The 27001-nt window shown below is 36.3% G+C and overlaps 1 protein-coding gene across 3 annotated transcripts; it reads left to right on the forward strand.

The window, feature by feature from the left end:
• The first annotated feature begins 3934 nt into the window (after nucleotides 1–3934).
• On the forward strand, nucleotides 3935–25827 carry LOC119248347 (C-type lectin domain family 7 member A-like). 3 transcript variants are annotated; one of them, XM_054696814.1, is made up of 8 exons: nucleotides 3935–3953; nucleotides 12181–12304; nucleotides 13747–13860; nucleotides 14427–14522; nucleotides 15620–15667; nucleotides 16493–16644; nucleotides 17962–18086; nucleotides 21937–22128. In XM_054696814.1, the coding sequence occupies exons 3-8, from the start codon at nucleotides 13749–13751 to the stop codon at nucleotides 22079–22081; spliced, it is 678 nt and encodes a 225-aa protein (XP_054552789.1). In that variant the 5' UTR covers nucleotides 3935–3953; nucleotides 12181–12304; nucleotides 13747–13748; the 3' UTR covers nucleotides 22082–22128. The 3 variants fall into 3 exon arrangements, with proteins under 3 accessions (XP_054552789.1, XP_037371197.1, XP_054552788.1); XM_037515300.2 differs by lacking the exons at nucleotides 3935–3953; nucleotides 21937–22128 and adding exons at nucleotides 8164–8197; nucleotides 25394–25827; XM_054696813.1 differs by lacking the exon at nucleotides 3935–3953 and adding an exon at nucleotides 8164–8197.
• Nucleotides 25828–27001: the final 1174 nt, after the last annotated feature.

Consider the following 27001-nt stretch of genomic DNA (forward strand, 5'->3'; position numbering starts at 1 on the left):
TTGGAGGGTGAGTTTCAATGGCTCCATCTGATGATGGGTATTTACTTTATTCATCACACAAGGGGCCCAGAACTGCATGAGCAAAAAAGAATATGTGAATCTTCGTGTCTCTGGGATGTAGGGTTGGATTCATTTTATGTTTGACTGGTTTCTAACTCAGGCTTTATAAACGCTCTCTTGTCTTTTAACATACAGACACACAGCACCTGACTGTGGAGCTGTCGTGCTGTGCTTCTTCATAAAATGTGTTAAGTGTCAGAAATCTTGTGGTATTAGTTCCTTTTTTTTTTTTTATTTTAACCTCAGACTGACGACAGTCTTTCGCATGTCAGAATCACACTGAAGGACAAACTCAGGGTATGAAATGTGAGACTAGAAAAGAAAGAAATTAGAATGCTAATTATTCCTCTCCACTCAGTTTACTCGTCAGCAAAAATGGTGAAAGTGTTTGTGTCCACAGAGATTTCAGACATGGATTGTTCAGTCTCCACATATTAGAGGATTTCCCTGGTATCTTTTATAGTTCATTTCTAGTTTGATGTTCAGAGAATATGAGTGATATGATTTAAGTGTTCATGAACTGGTTATACTTGCCTTAAATTAATTTTTTTAAGGTGAAATGTAGTGGCCTAGTTATATTCTTTTGCAAATGGCTGGCCACTTTCCCAAGCATCATTTATTGAAAAGACATTTCTTACTCCACTGTATTTTCATGGATCTTTTGTTATAAACCTAATTATCCATATTTGTGTAGGATTATATCTGGTCTGTCCTTTCTGCTGCATTGGTCTGTTTGTCTGCTTTTATTCTCAGGGATTTTGATGGTAACTTTAGAGCTCAGCCTTCTTACCAACAAATACCTAACAAACATGTTGCTATAATTGATACTTTATATATTATTGAATTTAAACATTGACTTTGATTCTGATGAGATAATGGAGGATTTAATTCAAGTATGCAAGGGCAAATAATCTTTTTCTATTCATTCCAATATATTAGCTCTACATTTCTCAATCATGTGATCTAACGTTGCTAATAGAGATGAGTTAGGGCCTCCCCTGGTGGTGCAGGCGGTTGAGCGCTGCGCTGTGAAGCTGCCTGAAGCCTCTGCATCACCGGTTTGATCCCAGCCAGCCGGCGAGGGTCCCCATGGCGCGCCAGACCTCTCCTGTTTTGCCTGCTGCTCCACTCAGCAGTGTCTTTCATCAGTCTGCCTGTTCTGTTCCCCGCTCTGTCTCTGGTGAATCCTCTCACCCTCCCACGCATATGACCTGTACCCTGGTTCTTGTATAAATAAATAAATAAATAAATCTTTTTTTTTTTTTTTTAAAGATGAGTTATTTACATTTGGTCTAGGACAGTATTTTGCTTTTTTTGCAGAGAAGCTTCACTATATTGGTTTTTGACTCTAGAAATAAAGGGCAGTGAGCTAACACAAATTAGTGATTTATGATAAGTCTGTTATTACAGGTCAAAATTCAGTGGAGCTAAAAACAATTATTTTAATATTTGCTTTTTTTCAGCAATTAAGATAATGTCTAGACACCTATTTCTGCTATTTGAACAAACTTCAAGAAACTTCTCCTTGAGCTGTGCTGAATACAGTTTTCAAAAGAAGACATTAATAATAAATGAATGTTTTTATGAGTTACAAAATAAATTTATTCAAGATGGTGGGACAAATCTAGGGGCTCCCTGGTTTTCTTACTGTTGTGTGGTGGGTGGCAAGGACAGGTTCTGGATGCTTTTAGAAAAGATTTGGATAAAGTCTATTTACCAGCATGTGGCATTTATTAAGGAAAAGAAATTTACAGTCAGCGGTCAATGCAGGGTTTAGATCAGAATCTGTTATTAATTATTGACCAATTAAACTGTGGAATTGAAATTGGGCAACCAGGGTGGTGTTAATATCACAGTTTTACCCAGAGTCTCCTTAACAGACTTTCACAAATGTGATGACCTCCCTCATTCCACCAGGGAATCCCATAAATAACCATGCAAGGATAGGATTGCAATAAATTAAATGAAAACTCAATAAATAGAAAGTTAAGCTGAAAGGAGAAAATGTCCATTATTAACTTCAAAGTATAAAACAAGTAGAGAGACAAACTTTATAAGGTAAATAGAGGGTCTCCCTTGGTGGCGCAGTCGGTTGAGCATTGCACTGTAAAGCTGTCCGCAGCCTCTGCAGCGTGGGTTTGATCCTGGCCAGCCAGCGAGAATCCTACATGGCACGGAAGACCTCTCTTGTCTCTCCCGCTGCTCCCCTCAGCAGTGTATTTCAATCAGTCTGCCTGTTCTGTTCCTTCTGTCTCTGGTGAATTCTCTCACCCCCTGCACCTCTGGCCTGTACCCCAGTTCTTTTGTGCATAAATAAATAAATATTAAAAAACAACAACAACAAAAAAAAAACAAATATTGATACCAGACTGTCAGGTTTTCAGGTCTAGTCTCCCAGCCAGGAATGGATCCCAGGCTGCTGTGGCAAAGCCCAGTCCCAGCCTCACTAGACCACCGTGGGCTGGTGACTCAGGAAGCTGCAGCAGGAACTTCGCGGATGCTCAGGCAAGCAAGCAAAAAGCAGCAACTTGTTTACAGAAATGGATTTAAGGAAAAATAGTATTAAGGAGAAAAGGAACAGAAACAAAGTGAGACTCCCAGATCCTAGACCAGGGCAGGGAGGGGCAAGGAAGCAGCAGTGAGTTGTGCCTCAGGGAATATGCACCTTCTTTCCCTAATGAGTCTAAAGCCCCATCAGTTTCTTTGTGATTGGTTAGTGCTGGGTGGTCTCACTCACTCTGCCTTAGTGTCTCTGTGCCCAGAATTAAGTCTCTGTCCCAGCCGATTAATCTTAGCATCCTTTTTCTTTATTGTCCTTGTTGGGGAATATCCTGTTGCCCCTAGTGCTGGAATGTTTGATTAGTTCCTTTGGGATTTGTTGCCCTTATCTCTGGAGCCTTCCTATTCCTCCAGGCCCTTTCTATTCTATTCTGATCCTAGAAGATACTACCTCTTGCTCTATGGCTCAGGATCTGAGAGACTGCTTCTGGGACCCTCCCTAGAGCCTGACAAGCTCTGTGCTGAGATCTGCAGAGCCTACTGTGGACCACCTGCTTCCTGACCCATGCAGACCTTGCTGAGGTGGGTTAAGCTTAACCCTGCAAGGGGATTGCCAGTTCCACAAGGCAGACTGCAGGATACCCAGGGCCTCTGGGTCTTGCCTTACCCACCTGGCTGGGCTGCAAGTTTGGCATTTTCTAAGGTAGGTGAGGTCCCCCTCCTCTGGACTTTACTCCTAGCATGTGCTTTAATCTGAGTTTCCCTTACAAAGTGATTCACTTTGTTCTGTGACTACCTTGCTGTGAGTACCTGGAGGAGATGAGCTCAGCCTCCTTACTGGGCTGCCCTCTTGGCCACCCTCACTAAGTGCTGCTCTGTTATCACTTAAGATCCAGGACTGTGGCCCTGCCTGTTACTAGCTTTACAGTGAAGTGGATCCCTGAGGCTACAGCAATGAAATGGGTAAGGGAAAAAGGACTTGTTGCCAAAGAAAAAAAGTGAGAAAGATGCACAAAAGAAAGGTTAAAGGGTTCAGGTATCTCTGTTTGATATAACTTTGAGGTGAGGGGCAATCACAGATGATACTTTTTTCCTTAATTATTTTTTCTGAGAGAGAGTAAAGAAGAGGAAATTCAAGAAATATTAATGAGGCCTCCCTGGAGCAATGGGTTAATCATCAGTACTATTGTAACAGGGTGGTCCCCAGGAAAGGGGGAGTTTCCCTGCCCCGCCCAAGGAAGGGTGGAGCTGAGCAGGAAGAGAAGAAGCTGCAGAAGAGACTGAGGAAGGAAGCAGGATGGAGCCAGGAGACCTGGAGGAGGCGCGTGGAGCCTAGAGACACGTGAAGAAACTGCGCTTGTCTTTTGGTCGTAGACTGGGTGACACAGATGTGGGTGAGAGATCCGAGGGGAGGTGACAATGGCAGCTTTTATCTTGATGTTGATTTTGCTCTTTTCCTTCCGGGTTTGTCCGGTTGTTTCTGGCCCTTTTCTGTGGGTCCCCACTGGAAGATGCTTTAGACTTGTGGCAGGCTTTGGGGCCTTGTTCTGGGCCGATCCCGTATGGATGGACTTTTACCCACGAGGGGACGGGTAACTTTGGGTGCTTCATTTAGAAACTAGACTCTTTGCCTTACCTGTATTGTTTCCTAGTTTTATTAAAGTTCCTTCCCATTAAAGTCTCCTATGTTTTGTGTTGATGCGGCGGATGGCAGAACCCATTTAGAATAGGCAGGTTTGCGGGGTTTGGGCTGCCCTTCTCCCTGTCCTATAACACTATGAGGCTATCCGAAGCCACTGAAGCACTGGTTCGATCCCCCACCGGGGAACTACCTACATGGTGCAGCAGACCTCTCCTGCCTTACCCACTGCTCCCCTCAGCAGTGTATTTCAGTCAATCTGCCTGTTCTGTTCCCCACTCTGTCTCTGGTGAATCCTCTCATCCTCCTGTGCATCTGGCCTATACCCTGGTTCTTCTATGCATGAATAAATAAATCTTTAAAAAAAAAAGATAAATAGAATGAATCTGAAACTTGGTTTGTAAATGATAGAATGGAATGGTTTCTTTATTTTATATAGCCTGCTACAAACATTGTAATATATTTGGCAATTTAATTATGGGTGCAAGGTTACATGTGCTCAAATGAATGTTTAAATTAGAATTGTAGATCGGAGAGACATCATCTTGAAAAATTTAACTCATCAGAGTAGCAAACAAAATTTCTGCTCTTTGATTATTTTTTGCTATGCAGTTGTCACTAGGTATCATATGTGTTCACAATATAGATCTTTTATGATTTATGATGAGGTCATATTATGGCAAATTCATCATATTAAAAATATCTTAAATCAAAACATATTTAATACCCCTAGCCTACTGAATGTGGTTGCTTAGCCTCACCTCCCTTAAACATGCTCAGAGCGCTTTACATTAGCCTACATTTGGGCAAAACCATGAAAAACAAAGCTTCTTTTACACTGTTGACTATCTCACACAATTTATTGTACTGAAATGAGAAATAGTCTACAGAGAATGGTTTGCTGACTCAGCATTGCCTGGCTGAGTAGGAGCTGCACACATCAGGAGAGTCACACTGCATGTGATTAACCAGGAGAAATTTAAAATTCAGAGTATCGTGTCTACCAAATGTCTCGGATTTTCACACCATAGTAAATTTTAAAAATATGAATTAAATTGTCAGTAATCTTTATGAGAAAGTATGCAGTGAATTGAATAATGTTCTCTAAAATGCATGCCACCCAGAGCCTCAGAATGTGAAGTGACCTGGAAATAGCTTCTTTGTATATTAGGGTAAAGCCTAAAATGAAATCTTGTTGGATGGGAGTCAAAATTATTGTATAGCATCCTGATAAAGAGAAATTGTCACAGCAAGAAGCAGAGAAGCAGCAGCCTGAAGTTGGAAATGTATGTTTGGGTGATGTCACTACCACCAGCCAGTCTCTGTGGCTCAGTGCATATAATATCTTCCATTTTCACTGAGGTTTACTGTATTTCCTTTACAGATAAGTATTTTGAGAAATAATTATTACAGTATAATCAAAATCAGTATAATTACCAGATTAATCAGTATAGCAAATTGCTGTTTATCATCATTAACAATTAATTTTGTCTCTAGAAAATTTCAGCTGGGTCTTTTGAGAGAAAGGAAGCTCCAAAGAGACTAAATATACCAAAGAACTGACTGCAAACTTTTGCCTTCTTACCTCTAAGAGAATAGAATTCTGTTGCTGTAAAATACCCAGTGCTTGCCTTATAACAAATACAAATTCAATTTGTGGCAACAAAGATTGTGCATGAGCCCTAGAGAGGGAGTGAGATATTTAAAGAAAATTGCTTTGTGAGCATAGGTCTTAGAATCAAACAAACAACATTAAAATTAAAGTGACAACTCCAGTAAGTACTCTTGAAATATTGTGAAAATTTATATTCAATTACCTTTTGATTAATTACAGAATGGTCATACTGTTATAGAGCAACCCCGATGTTAAACGGGTTCCTGGCTGTGGGTCCTCACCCGCGCACTTTAAAGGGACTTATGAATACTCTACTACAGACACACACAAAAAGGTTAATAAAAGGTTTATTTACAAGAGGAAAGGAAATAAGGAAAATGTACAACTCAGGGAGAAAATAGGGAAATAAAGTCTTTAATGCGTCCTACCCGATCCACCGACCTGGAAACCCAAAGGCACTCTCAGAGCTGGCCGGACACTGCGAGCTGGTGGAGAGCCCAAAATGGGTCCCCCAAAGCCCACGTGTCTGCCTTTTCTATCCACCTGGCTGCTTAACCCCAACCTCAGGTCCCAGCCACCTTCCCTTTGGTGGTGATGGGATTTGGAGTTCCCAGTGTCTTTGGCTTTGACCTGGGGTGGGGGTGGAGTCCACAAAGCCTATATGGAAATAGCTTTGGGACATCCTTTGCCCCCTAACAATACCTCAATCATAAAACTGATGAACAATCTAAATAACTTAAGAAAGTAAAATTTTTGCACACTGTGCAAAAAATGAAAAATGATTTAAGAATTTGTTGTATATGTGATTTATTATTATCCTGGATTTTATTGTGTGTGATTTTATTAACAGAATTATGAGACCCCATGCTTCTTATTTACAAGACTTCAGTAAAGCAATTGCCTGATGAGATTAAAGATTTGTTAACTAATTCAGTCAGAAGTTTTGTATTTTTTTGTTTGTTTTGTTTTTAAACATTTATTTATTTATACAAGAACTGGGGTACAGGCCAGATGCGCAGGAGGGTGAGAGGATTCACCAGAGACAGAGCGGGGAACAGAGCAGGCAGACTGACCAAATAAACTGCTGAGGGTAGCAGCGGGCGAGACAGGAGAGCTCTGCTGTGCCATGTGGGATTCTCGATGGCTGGCCGGGATGGAACCGGCGCTGCAGAGGCTGTGGATAGCTTCACAGTGCGGCGCTCAACCCCGGGAGGCCCAGAAGTTTTGTATTTTGTACTTCCTCTAGCCACAAAAGAATTTCCAAGGGTCTCTTTTGCATTATAAGTAATTATAATCAACAATCACAGAAGCATCAGATTTGGAAACAGTAAAAATACAAAAGTAAGCTATTCTATAGCATAAATCTCAGGTTTATATGGTAAGACTATCTAATTATTGCTTCTCTACAAATCAATTTCTTTATGTATAAGTGGATGATTATAGATCACAGAAACTTCAGTCTCTTGGTGTGAATAATCAGAGATTTGAATACAAAAAAAAGAAAGTAAAATGATTAGCCTTCTTTCCATCATCCTGTTTTCCAGATTGATTTATGATGTATATTGCTGTTACAAAATCTAAATTCTGTTCATATGCACAGTAAATATCTACAGTTCAAAAAAAAAAAGAGAATTTTTGGTCTAGAATTTTAAAATTGCAAACAACTTACTTGCTCAGGTTAGGACCTGTGCATTGAGCCAAACCTATTTTAGTCTTCCCTGTTGTAGTACAAACTTATCGGAAACTTTTATTGCTGCGTGTCACATTGCGTCTTTGACAATTTCACTACAAAAATCTACAGAGAAAGAAAATAAATCAGAAAGTACAACTTCTCAGAAAGAGGAACATAATTGTTTTAACATCATTATTTCATTCATAAACTTCCCTTCAGGCTTTCTGTTCTATTGTATTCAAAGATCTGGAAGGATAAGCAGGTTTTCTAAACACAGGATAGAACACTTACTGCTAATGACTTCTTTATTCATGAAGGATGTATTTTTTTGTTTGTTTGTTTGTTTGTTTGGTCTAAATTGTTTTAGTCATTTCTTTGGTTATGGGTTGTAAAAATGAGCAAAAAACCTTACAGTTGGAGTCACTTAGATTAGAAACTGAAAAAAATAGAACACATAATTAGGTAGTGACACATGTCACAAGATCATAAATACAGAATAAAAGGAGAAGTAACTGGTGTATTATCAGGTTGTGATAAGACCTGAATGTTTTTGAAGGGATTTTCTTTTCTTTCTTTTTTTTTTTTTTTGGTGGGACCCTCTCTGGCGGCCTGGGAAGGAACCCGCGCTGCAGAGGCTGCGGGCAGCCTCGCAGCCCAGCGCGCTCAACCTCTGCGCCACCAGGGGAGGCCCTTGAAGGGATTTTCTAATAAGGTAAAGTCTTATTAGACTTAGGATGCATTAACCAAGAAAAGAGATTTGCAGATGAGACATAGAGGAGATAAAAATGTCTCATGCATTCAAAAAAGATAAACACATGCAATTTGCAGCAACATGGATGGCACTGGAAGGGATCATGCTCAGTGAAATAAGCCAGAAAGAAAAAGAAAAATACCGGATGGTCTCACTCATAGCAGGAATCTAGAAAACTTAAATAAGGGACCAGGAAAATGAATAACTATAAGAAAGTGAAAATCAAAATCAACAAAAACTATGAACCAGAGACACTTTTTGGGGGTGAGGGGCGGGAGGGGAGGGATTGGGGTCAGAATGGGGGGCCTGCAATTGTATGGGGAATATAAAAATAAAATTTATTATTAAAAAAAAAGACAGAATATACTAAAATAAAATAAAAAGTACATGATTAAAAAAAAAATGTCTCATGCAGATGAAACAACAATTTGAGAAACAAAGACATGAAGGCGCACAGGTGCCTTCATGAATGTAAAGAAGTTCATGATTGTGAGCCCAGAGTAGGTTGCTCTAGGACAGGCTGCTGGGGGTCCATGATGGCAAGAACATGCGTATAACAGGTGAGAGTCAGGTTAAAAGTTAATAAACAGATCATTTGTGCTTTATACTAAGAGCTGAGGAAAGCGACTCAAGTACTATTAAATTAACATTCAAAATTACAGTCAAATGGTAAAGATTCCATAGAATATTCCTATTCTATAACTGCCATATAGAACATGTTTTTGAGGAATAAAAATCTTGAATGACTTCTGTCATTTTTAAATTTTCTGAAACACTCAAAATATTTAAGAAACACATCTTGACCCTAAACCAGTGCAGAAATCTTCAAATTTGTTACAAAGAACTTTTTTTCTTGAGAAATAACAGCAGTTCCCTCCATGCTAATGCCAGTTGTGCAAGCAAATAGGATATTTCCAAACTATTAAAAAAGAATATAATTGAAAGCCTATCATTCAATTCTGTCAGTGCAAGGAAGTTTACTAAGCAAATCTGTCTTCTACAGTCATCATTTATTTTATATTTGCAGGTACTTTATGTTAGTATTACTTTGATCTTACATTAATAACTAATATCATTGAAAGTATTATGTACTTCAAGATGCATAAATGCATAAGGGAGAGAATCTTTCAATGAGAAAATAAAAATATATAAGAAGGGGCATCCCTGGTGGTGCAAGGGTTAAAGTCTCAGTGCTATCAAGCTATTGCCAGCCACAGAAGCATGAGTTCAATCCCCTGCTAGGGAACTGATCCACATGGTGCAGCAGACCTCTCCTGTCTCACCTGGTGTTCCCCTCAATGGTGTATTTCAGTAAGTCCTGCTGTTCTGCTCCCCACTCTTGTTTCTGGTGAATCCTCTCACCCCTGCACCTCTGACTTGCACACCACTTCTTATATGTATAAATAAATAAAACAAATCTTTAAAAAATGTCTAAGGAAACATAATATATTGCTATTAATATAATTATGTTGTTGCTTAAAAAGAAACAAATAATAGCCACAACTGAAGTCCTTCATGTACGATCCCATCAAAACTTAAAACCACTAAACTCCTCCTCTCCCCAAGTGAACTCTAAACCCATCATCTGGAGTATCCTGTTCAGCACTAGTAAGTTCATTTGCATATGACCCTCTGTTCTATCCTGAGGGAAGGGGGCTTTGCCTAAAATTTTATTTTTTTGCAAAAATTTGTCCCACGGTCTTTTAGCTATAAAAATCTCAGGTCCACTTGATGGACACAGTTGTAGTTATCAAGGAAAATTGCTAATACAATGTTAATTATCTCTTCTTAAGATAAAATGATGAGGCAGAAACTTCCAGAATTACCTGTTTTGTTTGCTTCCTTGTACGCGATATTTCCTGGTGGTCCTTCTGCATTAAATGTGTGCTGATTCACTGAAGAGAATTCAGAGGCCATATTTAAACTCAAAGAAAAAAACAATTGGAAAATCCTATTTGCCAGACACTGTACTTATTGGCAAATATGAAAATGGTTAATAAAACACCACTTGCTTTGAGGTCATCTGCATGATGAGGAACCTTTAAGTTCACTGAATGGAAGTTGGCTGTGCCTGAAATAATCTTTCTCTCTTTTTGCCAACAACCTTGTCCCACTCTCTATCATCTTTGAAGACCATCTGTTTTGTAAAAATCTTTTCAGATCCCTTAAACTTGCTAGACAGGACACTGTTCAACTCCTAAATCATATAATAAGACCAACTATATAATTATACTTGTTAATTTTTTTTTAATAATTCAGGTGACTATGAGAAATATTCAGTTTAACAAGCTGGTTTCAGTCATGTCTGCTTGCTGTACAGAATTTTTTGCATCAGCAAAATAGCTGAGTCACAGCTAATTCTTTACTCTCTACTGCCAATGAAATGATGACTCAGAGATTACCAAAATTACCTGTTTCATTTGATTCCTTGATGTAGGTGATATTTTCAGGATAAAAAATTCTGCGTTTAAATAAGCTCTGATTCACTGATGATAAATAGTTGCATTTTAGTAGAGTTTTCTCTTTTTTTTTAATTTAAATATCATTGGTTACAGCATAGCATGTAGTTCAGAGGAGTTTTCTATTTCTTTACTCTTAAAATATTAGTGATTTTGATTTTTAATATATATTTTAATTTTTTAAAGATTTATGTTTTTTAATTTATGCATACAAGAACTGGGGTAAAGGCCAAGGGTACAAGGGTTGGGAGGATTCAACAGAGACAGAGTGGGGTGCAGAACAGGTGGATCTACTGAAATACACTGCTGAAGGTTGCAGCAGTCAAGACAGGAGAGTTCTGCTCCGCCATGTGGACTATCTCCCTGGCTTGGGATCTAACTCATGCTGCAGTGGCTGGTGATAGCTTGATAGTGCTGAAACTTTAATGCTGGTGCCACTGGGGAGACACTGATTTTTAAAATATTTGAGGCCAAAAATTTCTTCTCTTCAAATATATTTTATCACACTTATTTTTTAAAATTTAATTTGTAAAATCTACCACTTTGTTTGATTTAATACTTTATTATTTTTAATTTATTTGGTGATCATTATGCAGTTTTAAAAGGGTTATTTACCTTTTTTTCCACATTTTATTTAGTTATGTGAGTATCTTTCTGTTTATGTAATAGTAATAGTTTGAACTATGACTATTTTCTTGTAGATTAGGAGGAAATGGCTCATATTAATTAGCTAAAAATCTTATAAAATGTTAAAATATTCACCAAAATGAATATAAACTCTAACTCTAGCTAAAGTAATGGTAAAATTCTCCAAAGAATAATATTTTTTTCTAAAAATAAAATAATTTTGAAAAACTATATTTGATATGAATGTAAATAACTCATTGGTAAGTTTTCATTTGTCTGTTGATTTCTTTCTGTGACATTACTGATAGGTATGCTCCATGGAAAGTGTTGGGCAGGCCACAATAAAGAAACGCTGAGTGGGACTGAAAAGGAACCTATATCCACAATCTAGTGATGAAATACAGCACCTACCCTGGAACTGAAAGGGTCAACAAGAGACATCACAAAAGTGTCTCAAATAATATGTCTAGAATCATAATTGAATTTAGAATGTAAAGTACATTCAAGATACATAGAGGGTACCTAAAGTATTTTGAAATTAATAAAAGTATCTGAAGGTTATCTTGTTGAATATCGATGACATTCAGTTATATATGTGACACTAAGGACTGAGTGAAAGGGATTGGCCATTATGCAAATAATTGCATATCTGTGTCATTTAAGGTAAAATTGAAGAAAGGCCCAATCTAGAGATGATGCAAAGCTAAATTGAGCAGCAGTAGAAGAGTTTCCTGTGTGGTTGCATCCAGAGCTCTCTTGTTCTTGACCTTTGTACTCACCTGTCAGTGTCTCTCATGGGAGGGACAAAGGTATCATTAGCCTGTGCATATATTTATTTTCTTCTTTACTGGACTCCAGATGTCTACCATGGAATCTCAAAAATTTTAAATTTCAACTTCTTTAATAAGAGTTTGCATCTGCTTCTTCCCGGGACATATATCTGCACTCTTCAAAATATCAGACATTGTCTTCTAAATTTCAGGTAATTATCATTTCCCAGATGTTTATTCTATTTGTCAATATGTGTTTATTTAGAATTTAAGGGAAATAAGATGGAAGGAAATTAAAGGTATATATTCAAAGGCAAAGTGTTTATTCAATATGGAATTATATGTTTTTTCTTGCAAATAATACATATATTGGCTCTTTAAGCAACCTATATGTAAAAATTGTATACTCTGTGTGTCATTTGGAAGAAAAGTATGGCTTCCAGAGTAGGGAAAAAGACAGAGAAAAAGACACGAGGAAAGGCTGGTTAAAATGGAGATGCTAGGAGGAAAATCGGGTGTGTTTGAATGGGCTTAAAGAGGCTATTTTAAATATATTTTAATGATTTTACACATTTGCAATGTTATTATTTATTATGACATTTTATGACACTTGGGAGTTGTTAATTTATATGAATTATGAGTTGAAAAAAAGCAAATGAAGTCAGCATGATGAAATCATAATCTTCCCACATATGTGTCTTGATTATAGGGACTTTGTTCTATTATCTTCTTGTAGAAAATAGCATCTCCCATTGATTTCTTTCAAATTTTCTAAAATGTTATAATGAAGAAAATTGTTTCCAAATTTCATCTGAATTGTACTTTATTTAGTATAAAATATTAATTTTCAAGTAAATTTAACTTTTTATACTGCATGAAGAAATCAAATAAGCAATTATGACACAAAAAATTAGTAAAACATATCAAGGGCTTCATAATATAATGGGGAGACTTTAAAAAATAAGATATTTGATAGAATGAAGATAAATAAAGAAAAATGAGAAAAACTGAATGAAAAAAATTTTATTGAAGAATCTGAGTTTTAGTAAAGTTGGTATAAATTGCTTTATAAATTGAGTTAGCTAAAATTATAATAGGCATAAAAATAAAAGAAAGCATACTTCAGAATGAAGAATTGAAATAAAATATTTGGTTGGAGAAATATTTATGTTATATTGAAAAAGAAGAGGTATCCCAGTGGAATTATGGGAAAATGGAGGATAGTAGAAGTAAAGGGGAGACTGACAGGGGCAGGAGCAGGGAAGGTGAGGAGGGACTTGGATGCAGGCTGTGCAGACAAACTGATTCCCTGCATGTCAGCACAGAAACAGATCACCTGTAAATTTTTACTTGTCGGTGAGTGACATGTTTATCACATAAAATAAGTGATTTATAATTTTATGTAAGATTAATAATTGTGAATAGGCAACAGTAAAAATTCCTGAAATGGTATGTTACAGAAACTTATGACCTAATCCTAAAAAATTTCATATATTTTCCTTTCCTAATTTTTTTCGTGTTTGGTATTACTACATTTTTTTAATTCATTCCCAACACTATTTTATTCAACATGAATTTTACTTATTAATTTAACAATAGACTGTCATCTAAAATGTACTTTTTCAGTTCATTTGATGAATTTTCTACCCTTCAGTAATGAGTGAAGTAGTTTATTCTGATGTGCGACTTCAACATCCATCTCAGCCACAGAGAAGGCAAGGACTTCAAAAACCTGAAAAAAAATTTCTATCAGATTTTAGGTGTGAAGGTATGTGGGCTTTCTACATTTCCTTTTCTTAAATTACATTAAAGTATACAGGATTATCTATCATTATACTCACACAAATACACACACACACACATTTTGAAGATTTGTGTTTTATAAAGCATAAAAGCCAAACACCTTTTAGGGCAAATTAAATGAAGTTTAGTAATTTTTACTGTATTGCAAACATTGAATCTATGTTTTTTGAATTAGTGAAAAAATGTATTGCTTGAATTATTTTATTTACCCTTTTCTGTAATTTTAAAACATCAATATATATGACAATATATTTGAGAAGAAAATACTGAGAATATGTTCAGATATGTTCATTTTTTATACTTACCAAGACTTGAGAATTAATTTTCTTATTTTCTGGATTTATCTGTTTGCCAGCATAAGTTCAAAGTTTTGTCTTCTCAAGTGCTGATTCTGTGTTTGCACACATTACATGCCATCATTTTAGTGGAATATATCAACATATGAAGTTTGGTTATGTGCCTATCATTTCAAATTTACTTTAAGAAACATGTAGAGACTGATGTCACACTTGTATTTATCTCTTTCTGTAGATTTTCCTGCTCATCCCTCATGGAAATTCATTGCCGTGATACTGGGGATCTGTTGCATGGTGCTTCTTTTGTCTGTTGGACTCTTAACTGCAAGGTGTAAGTCATTATGTAAAACGGAAACACACTATTTTTCTACTTACCTAGTGAAATCTGTTGAAGGTAATACATTATTGATCCACTCTTGACCATATATTCTCTGCAGAGACTGAAGATGATTTCTCATGGACACATCTAATTGTTCATTTTGAAGTATTTCATGACCCATACTTACTTCCTATTCATTCTCACATTTGTTTTATCAGAAATATTTCCTTCCTTTCCATTTTTTTTTCCTTTTTGTTTTGTTTGGACCTGATTTTATTCAACTTTTTCTCCGAAATTTATTTTATTTCAAGTTTAATGAAAGCTTTTATAAAACAAAGTGTAGCGGCAGGATGGCATAGAGCAGGATCTCTATTATCCAAGCAGATGGGTGAAGGAGAGAGTCCTGGAGACCTTGGTGGCTTTTTCAGGCTTTTATTGCACATTAACCAGGTACATAGAAGGCAGGGGTGCCTGGGATCAGGAGGCAAGTCTTCACTCTTTCTGGGCTCTCTGGAGTTCTCTCGTGGCCTCTGCTTCTCTCTCTTTTGGTTCTCTATCTGGTTCTGCTCTTATAAGCCAGCCTCAGCCCAGGTGTACACACCTATGCTTGCCCACACCCTACTTTAGGTGTCTGCCATCAGGCATGCATTTAATCTAATGGCAGGAGGGTGGATAAGCCTGATACTTTACTTAACCTACACAAAGCAAAGCAGATTTGGTGCTTTTGCCAGGAATAATCTAAACTGTAGCATGCAAACATCAACACTGGAGAGAGATTACAGGTAACTGGTTATAGAAGATTCCAATTTATCTGATCAGCTAATGAACATCTTTTTTCCATTTAATTATTTTTTGTTGACTCTGAAAAAAATCACTATTATAAAAAACAAAATTTCCTTCTATTCTGATTCTCTGACTTCAGGTCCTATATGAATATTCATAATTATAGTTTGATTTTATATTCATGTCTCCATTGCATTAAATTCTTCAATGCAAGTGATGTTTCATTAATCATTTTTGTATTTCCTATTTAGATCAGTGTCTAATACAAAGATTGTCCAATTATTTTTCTCTTTGAGTTTAAACACGCTGTTTTAAATTCTCTTCAGTGAACCAGAACTCATTCAAGGTTGGAAGATTTACTGGAAATGAAACAGGTAATTTTAGAAAACCCTGAATGTTCATTTTATTGTCAGGAGAGAGGAGAAAATTCACTTTGTATCAGCTATTTTGCTTGATATTACAACTGTACAAATGTAAACAGATGTGAGTGACATCTATAGGACAGAGTTTATCATAAAGTCGAATGTATTGTAAAAAATGGCAGTGATAATATGCAATTTGTTTTATTGTATGGTTCATGAATTGGTAGCATGTTATTGAGCAAATGCAAGGAATCTGTAAGAGTTTATACAAAATGCAGGTTTTTGAAGACAAGTACTTGGGGGACAATGTTGTTGACAAAATGAAAGAAAGATTATTTCAGGCAAAGCCACCTTCCATGAGGGGAAGTTGGAGTCTAATCATGCAGATGACCTCCCTAGTCCTGAGCAGGAGACTCCATATTGAAGGGGTCAGAATTCACTGTGGAGAGAGGAGGAAACTATAATTAGGTTAGATTTTAAAGTCTTGTTTGGGATCCTGCATGAAGGACTCCATTTGCAGCCTATAATATATATATTTTTTAATTTTCAGGAATATATTTATATAAAACAATTTGCTATACTCCCTAAGATATTTTTACTTTTATGATTTAAAAATTCTCATTATGCATTCCTCTGCATAATATCTTGAATCATGGAGACCAAAATGTCTTCAATAAGACATCATTATTGTAAGATAAATCTAACACTAAATTAAAGTGTTCACACATGCAATGTGACACAAAGATGTTTGTTTGTAAAGGGTGATTAGTTCAGTAAACTTACTGGATGACTTGCACTGACAAAAAGCATTCAGTTATATTCTATCCTTTTTAATAGCTTGGATATATCCTACTTGTCCCTTTGACTGGCATCAACGTGGAGAAAACTGCTACTTTTTCTCAAGAGAAAAAAATCAATGGATAGAATGTGAAAGGCTTTGCAGTCGTCTAGAGTCAAGATTTCTTAAAATGGATACTGAAGATGAAGTGGTAAAGAAAGGATTATGTTTCTTAACTTTAGTGAGTTTTGTTTCAAAAAAATTTTAAATGACAAGCATCACTCAAGATACGTATTCCCCTGGGCCTCCCCGGTGGCGCAGCGGTTGAGCGCTGGGTTGCGAAGCTGCCGGCGACCTCTGCGGCGCCGGTTCGATCCCCGGCTGCTCCCCGGCCACCGGAGGAGGGTCCCACATGGTGCGCAGACCTCTCCTGCCTCCCGCTGCTCCCCTCAGCAGTGTACTTCGGTCCTTCTGCCTGCTCTGCTCCCCACTCTGGCTCTGGTGAATTCTCTCACCCTCCCGCGCTTCTGACTGTACCCAGTGCATGTATAAACAAAAAAACAAAAACAAAACAAAACAAATAAATAAATAAATAAACATGCCTCAAAAAAAAAAAAAATTGAAAAAAAAGATACGTATTCCCCTAAGACATCATCTATATGACAGTCTCTGGAATCCTTACAATCTGACTGTCACTTTGAATGTTAGCCTTAACAATACTTAAGTGACTTTTTTCAGTTAGGATAAAGTTCAAATAATCTGTTTATTAGTTTTTAACCTGATTCTTACACATTATGCTAGCCTCCTCTGTCATTACACACCCAAGCACTTGCTCTGAAGCAGCCTGCCCTGGGCTCATGAAGGATCTTGTGCTCCTAGGTCTTTCTCAAATTGTTTCTTGTGACTGTGACACATTTTATCACCTCTACCATTCACCCCCAAATCTCTTGTTTTGGTTAATGCATTCTCCCTCTTAAGATTTTAGCTTGAGACCATCCTTGAAAAACATTCTGAGCTCCCCATAATCTCTTAAAACCCTATTTCTTCTCCTTTGATTCTGTATTTATTTACAATATTGTGGCATGTGTCACTACTTATAACATAACCTAATTATAATTGCTCTTTCAGTGCTTAAAGTCACTATACCTGGAAGTATTATTGCTACTTTTTTGTCTTCTTTCATTAATTTTTTTCTTTCATCATTGTAGTCCCCGTAGTTTTCCCATCACCTATCACCTATGAACCATCACCCTAGTCCCTTGTGCTCTTCCTACCCTTATTGCTAATTTTTAAAACCCATAACCAAAGAAAATAACTAAAAGATAATGTAGAAAAAATAACAATGGCTCAAATAAAGGAGTTATTTGTAGTAGACATACAAACACGCAACTGAGGAAAATACAGTTAATTCTTCCATAGACTAGAACAGAGGTGGTATAAAGAGAAGTCTATACATGTAAGTTGTAAGTGAGTATACTCTTCTTAGGGAAAGTTCTACTTTCAGATTTATTTACTTTTGTCTCTGCAGGATTTTGTAATAAATGTGTCAAAGATGTACCCTGGAGAACAACAAAAGTTTTTCATTGGTTTATACTACAACAGGAAACTACAGACATGGATTTGGTATGATAACACAAATCTTGACCTAAACAGGTAAATCTCTTGCTGTTTCAAAGTTCCAGACCAGAATGTGATTTTTTTCCCTAGTGTAAATATTCACTAGGAATTTGGACAGATGTCAGATTACATAAGAGAAGACAGGAAAAATAAATTTAAATTAGGGAAATATTAGAGTAGTAAGCTAAATAGTTTACTTTCATAGCTCATTTAAATTGCTCATGAGTTTTATGATAGAGGTATTATTATTTTCCATTGTACTTAATGGTCATTGAGTCCTGCACAAGATTACAAGAGCACATCTCAGAGTGGTCATTTTAATTTCAATATAGATTTTTTTTTTCCCCGCAAGGTATGGGCTTCCAAGGAAATTTCTTGAAACCTCTCTTTCCCTCTCTAGGTCTTACTAAATAGTCTTTACAATTATTTGCCACAAACTCTGTATTTATTTGTATTTGCTATAAGCCACAAAGTGGGTGGCTTAAAGCAGCAGAAATTAATTGTATCATATAGATCAAAAATCAGAAGTCTGAAGTCAAGGTATAGGTGTATTGTTATCAGACACAAAGTGGGTGGCTTATAGCAGCAGAAATTAATTGTATCATAGAGTTCAGAAATCAAAAGTCTGAAGTCAAGGTATTGGTATATTTTTATGCTCCCATTGCAATTACCTTTCTGCTAAAAGAGCAGGAATTTTCTAGGGAACACAACTGATGGTTATTGATGATGAACAACAATTTGTTGTATTGCATATATTGGAGAAATTGTTTACCAAAATACTAATATGTAAATGAAATATAGAAACCTCAGTAAAAATAGAGGATATTAAATGACGTGGGCCACTGAGATGTGCTGGTGATATTTTGTGTCATCCAAATATTCACCTTCAACTTCACATTGAACTTTTGTCCTTCTTCTCTGTGTCCATTTCTGTCTTAGAAGGACACTCTCATTGGATTTAGGCCCCAATCCATTAAGATTTAATCTTGATCCTTACTTGAATTACATCTTCAAAGAAACTATATCCAGATAACATCACATTATAAAGTTTTGGGGGGACTGGCATTTTAGGGGACAATATTCAATCCACTCTATACTTTCTCAAAAATATTACTGATCTCAAGTCAGATTGTCTCATTGGGCTATATTCAATTTCATTCTGAAAAATAATTCCCTACAATTATAAAATATACTATACTTTGGGATCCACTGTATTATAGTTATATACCTCCACTCAATGTGCAGATATTTTACCATGGCATAGATGTCTATGGACTCCCTCGTAAAGGTGAAATAAGAACATCAATAATTGAATATTGTATTAGAAAGAAGGCACTTCTGTCTACTAGTGATAAAATTAACCAAATAATTGGTTTGAGTGTTAAAAATAAAATCTACCCACTAAGAATTTAAAAAGTCATAAAGTCTTATAAAGTCTTACACATTATGATAAATTGTTAATTGTCTACAATTATGTATGAAGTTAATCACCCTATTATCAGACTATGCATGTACTATTGGCTGAAAGTTTGACAAAATTCAGTCATTCTGAATAATCACCTAACCAATCTCTCAACTTTAGGAGCCCATATACTCACTCTATGTTGTAGTCTATTGCAGAGAGTTCATGACTTAGAATGATTTGACTTAATATTTCTCGATATTTCTATAGTATGAGAATTACAGGTATTATATACAGACCATGCAGTGAATTTAGAATTTTTATCTGTCTCTGGTTAATGAAATGCAGTGTGATGCTGTCACAATGTGGGCAGCAGAGTGAGCCCCTGACTCAAGTCAGGCAGGCCAGCCCAAAGGTCAGTAACTCATTCACTCCAGACTCTTCCTCATTTTTAGTAGAATAGTCAGAAAATTGCATGAGATATTCAACATGTTAAAATGTTTTGTGTTAGGTGAATTTGCCCAGCTATAGGCTAATAGAAGTCCTCTGAATATTTTTAAAGTGAATGAGGCTAAGCTACCATGTTCAGGAGGTTAAGGTATTAAATGCATTTTTGACTTCAAATATTTTCAATTTATGATGGGTTTGTTGGACTGTGACTTCATCATAAGTCAAGAATTCTGTGTACTGTGAACACATTTAGAAAGCTTAATAATTTTGCAGCAAAAAATAATAGATTTTAAAAACCTGAAATTTCCACGTGCTGCTCTGATGAGTGATGTTTCTCAAGATGATGTATCTCCAATCTCAAATTCTAATTGAAACACCTCCAACAATATGCACATATATACATAATCAAATATATTATAAAAATGCTTGTAACAGTCAATATAAAGTAAATGAAACCTTCACTCTATCATTTGTAAAATAAGAAATGATTCCTGTATTTATTTTTAAGGTTCATTTTCAGGTTTCAGTTTCTTTTTTCTTTGAAGATTTATTTATTATTTATTTATACAAGCGCTGGGTACAGTCAGAAGCACGGGAGGGTGAGAGAATTCACAAGAGCCAGAGCAGAGAGCAGAGCAGGCAGTCTGAGGAAATACACTGCTGATGGGAGCAGTGGGAGGCAGGAGAGGTCTGCAAGCCATGTGGTACCCTCGCCAGGTGGCCGGGGATCAAGCCATCAAGGCAGAGGCTGCGGGCAGCTTCACAGCCCAGCGCTCAATCGCTGCGCCGCAGGGGAGGCCCTCAGGTTTCAGTTTTATACTTTGAGGGAAATAATGGACACTCGGTCCGAATTCCAACTTTTGTTTTTTCATTCCATTTACTGCAGCCCAAACCTGTATGAGTTGCTATGTGATCAGGGAGATCACTACATTTCTAACAGTCAGTTTAGCAGGATCTGTGAAAAATGAAACATCAATACCCAGTTTCCCCATCTTCATTCATGCAGTTTAATGTGGTGGGGAATTAATAATATGGGCTCTGAAGCTAAACTGCCAGGATTGACATCCTGGCTCTGACTCTTCATAGATCTTAGTCTTGCTATTCAGAAATTTTGTCTTTCAGTTTCTGTTCCATCACTATAAATAAGGTGACTAAGAGAACCTATTTTATAAGGTAGATATGACAAGTAGGTGTGAAAGGATTAATTTCTGTATGTTGAAAGTGTCAGGTACATAAGAATATCTCCGTGGAAATATTATCATACATTCATCCCATCTTCCTAGTCTTAATAATCTTAACAATAAATTAATGTCCAATGGATCTTCAAATATAGAAAACTAATTATAGTATATGATTTCTCCTTAGATGTCATGTGAACATAATATGTAAAGGTGTTTTCAGTATCCTCACATTAAATGACATGATTACCCAACAAAAGCTATGTGTTCAAATTAAAACTTCAAATTTACCAAAAATTTTAAGATTGCATATTCATTTGTAATGCTACAAATTCATGTAGTAATCACAAGCACTCCTTGCGGAATTACAGCACAGTTTTCATGAGAATTTTCCTCCTTTACTTTGATTGCCATGCTATAATAGACTGTCATTTGAATCATTGCTTATACTTTCTGTGTTGAGGATTTCGATATTTACTCTTGAAAGAGCAAATTAAACTTTATCAGAAGAGAATCAATTATTACTGATGACTAACACCAGATTTGTTGTACTATACAAAGGTTAAATATGTTTATATAGCAGTAATGTGTAAAGGCAATGCATAAATCCCAATGAAAGTGGAACATACTCTGAAATTGCCTGATATTATGGAGATTATAGTCAGAAGTGAAGGCATTAGTACCATCCAAATTCTAGGTTTAATTTAAAATTTGGAAAGCACAATGTATTTATCATTCACAATGATGAAGAGCTAGGAAAGGAAATTTTCTGCTTATCAAAATATCATAGATCTTAAAAATGCCAATGTTCCATGAAGCAAATTCAGCATTTAATGGAAAGTATTTCCTCTTCTAGACTTAAAATTCCAGGACAGAGCACTGCTGATAATAAAGCCATGCAAATAAAATATGGCCAGTTAAGTGATGAAGAATGGCAAAGTATTGGCTATTGTACCTGTAAGAAGAAAATATATTCAGCTCAGATGAAAGGAGAGAAATAACAGAAATTGAACATCAAATATATCCCATTGCTATGACTTCAACTATATGAAATACTCATTTACCTAAAATTGATGTCATTGTATATTGATTTCCTTGTATTATATTTTGCTTAAATTCATAATATGCACAGTAAGATGATAATAAACCATATTAGTAACATAGGAAAATGATTCAAATAACATAAGTAATGTGAAAGAACATTACTAGTGTCCGGGCCAGCCGGGCAGATCAACGGGGTACCCGGGGGAGGAAGCAGGGGCTTGGTATGGGACAGGGGTACGCGAGGAGTGGAGACAAAGCCAGGATCATCGCCAGTCTCATTTATTCAGGAATGTGTACAATGTTATATAGGGTTCAGAGGAGGAGGTCTCTCGTTATCTCTAGCAAGGAGAGACCACCAATGTAAACAAGCTTCAGTAGCAAGCAGGGGGAAAGGTTCAGATGTCACAATAGGAAACTTGAAACCTTCCCTGGAGCTAACATTCAGTACCTGCTTCAGGCAAGAACCCGGATGTTCAGGTCTGGGCCTCAGGTTAGGACAGAAATATTAAATAAAACCCTTCATGCTGGGACATAGGTATTTAGAAATTTTAAGATGTTCAAGTCTTCCAGTACTTTGAAAGTAAATCTTCTCACTAATGTCACATATTCATAGTGTTGGTTACATAAATACCGTCCTTCCTTTGTCTCATTGGGTAATCGATAGGATCAATGAATGCTCAGGTAAGAAAATAAAATGGGCTGAATTTCAAGGAAAATTATATTTATAAGAAAACAAAATAAAGGTTAAATATAGCTCTGAAGAGCCTGGAGATATCTCAAATTTGTTAGCCACAATGGAACAAAAAGAGTTTGAATATGCGTTGTCTCCATGGATGGAAAAAGGAATAGAATACCATTCACAAACAAGGATTTTTCCTGCCATTGGCTGGGCATTGAGCTTTAAGTACTGAGATGAACATGTGTACAAGTCAAAGAGCTGTGTCTGCTTTCATGGAGTTTATAAACTAGAGAAAAATTGACATCAGTAAACCCATTAGAAACACATAATGCAAATAGAGTAAGTAATCATAAATGGGGAAAATGGGCTAATTAGAGCATAACGAAGGCCTGGTATAGATGGAAAAATTAGTAAAGCGCTATCTGATATATTTATGACACATGAGGAAAGAGTAATTTTATTAACAAAAGTGGGCAGGGATCTGTTAGTAAGAGTGTGTCGAAGATAAAAAAAAAAAAAAGAGATTTGTGATATATCCAAATAACACTTCCTCCACATCATGGATTTTGCCTCCTATTTGTCACACTGTGTTACACAATAATGTGCAATCCTAAGATATTAAAAAAAAGTTCCTTAAATAAAGTTATTTTGAGAAACTTAAAAAAAAAATGTGTCAGAAAAAAAAAAATATATATATATATAACCAAGCAACAAAAAGAAAGACCTAGTATTGGATACTGTGGCTGTGGGTCTCCAACCAAGAAAAGGGGGTGGAGAGCAAAAGGTGGGATACAATGTGGGGGAAGGATTACACAGAAAACACAGAACTTGAAGACTGCGAGAACGATGTGACATCTTCAGGTTACACTTAGTCTTTAATTTCCTCAGGCTGACACAGGATACAAAGCCTCCTGCTCTTCCCCCTTCACAGTCACACCCAGGGCTGCCAGACACAGGCTGAGCTGGGGCCACAGACCATTGCTGTGACACCAAAGAAGTGCAGAACCTCTACAATAAATAAGGAAATGAAATTTATATTTTTTGGAAAAAATTAATTAATTACACACATTTAAGCATTGAAGTAAAGAGTTCAAGAAGAATCAAGCTTTTTCAATTTGTCAAAGTTGCGGGTTTCCGAGTAATGACTGTGATAAGAAATGATGACTAAGATAGACGCACGTGCACACCTATTAACATATGTGTATTCCAAAATATACACAAATTAGATTTAGTGATATGTTAGATGCTGTATCTCAGAGAAAAAGGCTTCAAGTGTGCCTTCAGTTTTTGTTGCTTATTTTAGTTTTTGACATAATTTCAGATTTAACCATGCCTGAGAAAGCAGTATCAAGGAAAAATGATGTGTACCTTTATCTAGATTATTACATGCCAAAATTGTTAACATCATAGTCTATATATTCTTTCCTCTACAGCTGTCTATCTATCTATCTATCATCTACCTATCTACCAACCAACCTACCTAACTACCTACCTACCTATCTGGTGAAAGCTTATGATTTTTAAATAAATGACCTTTACTGAATAAGAGTTTAGAATAAAAATTGGGTGAGTTTTCTGACTGGCACAGTTTTACTCATCTGAGTAGTTTCATTTGGGTACTGATGATGCATCTTGCAATTCTTGAAATCTTCCCTTCCCTAGTTTTCTCTTTCTGCCCAAATTTTATCAAACAATACTAACCATAGACCTTTATAATGTATTGTTATTTTCTTAAAGATCAATAAAAAGTCTCTGTCATTTCAGTGATACTTTGTAAAAATCAGCTTTAGATATCAAGAAGTGAACAATTTATCAACTTTGGTGTGTTAGTTCAGTGTGAGAACCCAAAGGCTCACAGCACTCACCACAGAGACACAGTTTCCAGCTGCAAGCGGTGGAGAAGCCACAGTGCAGCCAACGAGCTCTTTGCTGCTCCTACATGAGCTTCTTGCTTCAGTCTAGGTGATGCACTTAGAAGAGGTGTGCATAAGAATGAAACTAGTACATTTTGAAATAAGTGATGTGTTTTCTTATGGGCTTATAAAGCTTGCCTTACCAGAGACAATTGGAGAATGCCAACTTCTGTCCAAAATATGTAACAAGTTAATCACCATTGTTTGGATGCTTCTGTTTCTGTGCAGGCATCTCCCTTTATAAAATAGCTGTAAGGTAGTGTCAAGGGCCAAGAAAGACCTAAACATACCCACAAGTTCACATTGCTTTGTAATTTTCACTGAAGTCTGAATGACTATTTCTGAATTTGTCACTTTGGTTTTAATATTTATCTGCTTATTCCTGTGAAAATCAGTTGTCTTGATGCATTTAATTTCAAGGAAAAAAGGGAAATATTTCTGTATAACTTCACTGGTCAATATCCCTGATATAATTTGAAATTGTACATCAAAATTGGAATTGTGAAATGATATCATACCTGTCAGAACAACCATGGGAGTATTTTAAATCCATAATATAATTTCAAAGATGATGGATAATATATCAGAAATCAGATAAAAACAATGTGTTGAATAAGTGAAAATTAGCTTGTCATCGAATGGATGTTGGAGCTAAAACCATGTCTATTCTTTTGCAGGACAGGACAAGACCTATAAGAGCAATGCTGGCGAACTCTTAGAAAAGTTCTCAGTGTAACTGAATGGCCTTTAGAAGCTGGCTACTCCATTTAAAATAATAATTCTAGGGCAGGAATATTCAGAGTTAGGCAAACTATAAATGATTTTCAAGCATTTGCATATTTATGTGTCTTTCTCAGTAGAGAAAACATTGTGTATAACAGAATCTCTGGTGTATTACAAAGTTCTACAACAGTAAAATAGTAGAATCCAGAGTTCTTCACTGGAATTGCAAGTCCTACACTTTAGGCACAGAAGAGGTTGTAATGTGTGCTGAGGAAATGCTAAAATTATCTCAAAATGAACCAACACAAAAAGCAAAACTGGTAAGCAAAGGAAAGGATCTAACATTTATCTTGCTTTTTCTTTAACTATTATACTTCAGAGTGACAACACAATTGATAGAAACATGTTTTCTAGAATTTAAAAGAAAGGCTTATTCGATGATGTTGACATGAGTTTATATGTTATAAAATTTGTTAAACTGCGTACACACAGACACATATACACATGTAAGCAAATGGATGTGTGTAAAACTGGTGTAATCTGACTGTACTGATGCCAATGTCTTGGTTTTTTAACGTTTTGCTCCAGCTATAGCGATATTACTATTGGGGAACTTTGAATGAAGTGTGGAATCAAGCTCCCTCTGCTGTATTATCATCACTACTTTCTGTTAATCTATATTCATTTCAAAATAAAATGTGAAAGTAAAAGCAGACATTTACAGACCATGGTGCATGTTTTCCTTGTTGCTAACACTAGTTGTCCTCATTTTACTTCACTTCTTGTGATTCAGCTGCACTGTTGGTATTCTCACTAGTCACATTCTGTGATATTCTTTAATAAAATGTTCTTTCCACATCAGTGGTGGTAAATTCAGAAAAGATAGATGTAACAGCTGTTTTCAAATAAAGTTCTTGGAAAACATTGTTCATCTTAGAACTTTCTTGCTGACTCTGGACTTAAAGAATGTCATCCACACACTTGAATTTTTTCCCTAGTTGATTACACTTGGTACACAATAGATTATTCAGCTTCACTGTGTTTCAAAGTGAACCCAAGTATGCAGATCAATGAAGGACTTTTTCATGCAAACCTAACTGAAGAAAAACTAAACAAAATAATTAAAGAGGACCACAATTTTCAAAGTTCACTCTCCTAGAAGTTTAATATCCCAAAGTTCCCTTGAGATAATCATGACCATCCTTTTGGCTTTCAGGGAAGTGGATGTCACCCCAGTGTTCACATTAGGCCCCCACTGATCTCAGTCCATCTCTGTGTCTAACCCACTGGCCACTGTGATTTGTATCCAGCCTCATCAGCTGAGGGGAGAGGAGATGCAGAGGGTTCACCCAAGGAGGATGCACAACAATTTGTTATATTTTCTTAGCTATATAAATTTCAAAATTGGCAAAACTAAGAGTCCTAGATGATGGTAAAACTATGAGGAGAGAGGATCCAAACCAGAAGGTGATGTGAGGGCAGAACCTGGCCTGTTTGGGTAGCTGCATGTGTGGTTCCCTTGGTGATGGTTAAACTTTATGCTTTTCAATAAGCATTAGCAG

Source organism: Talpa occidentalis, unplaced genomic scaffold (genome assembly GCF_014898055.3).
Source record: "Talpa occidentalis isolate TD23 unplaced genomic scaffold, MPIMG_talOcc4v2.1 talOcc4.16, whole genome shotgun sequence".
Lineage (NCBI taxonomy): Eukaryota > Metazoa > Chordata > Mammalia > Eulipotyphla > Talpidae > Talpa > Talpa occidentalis.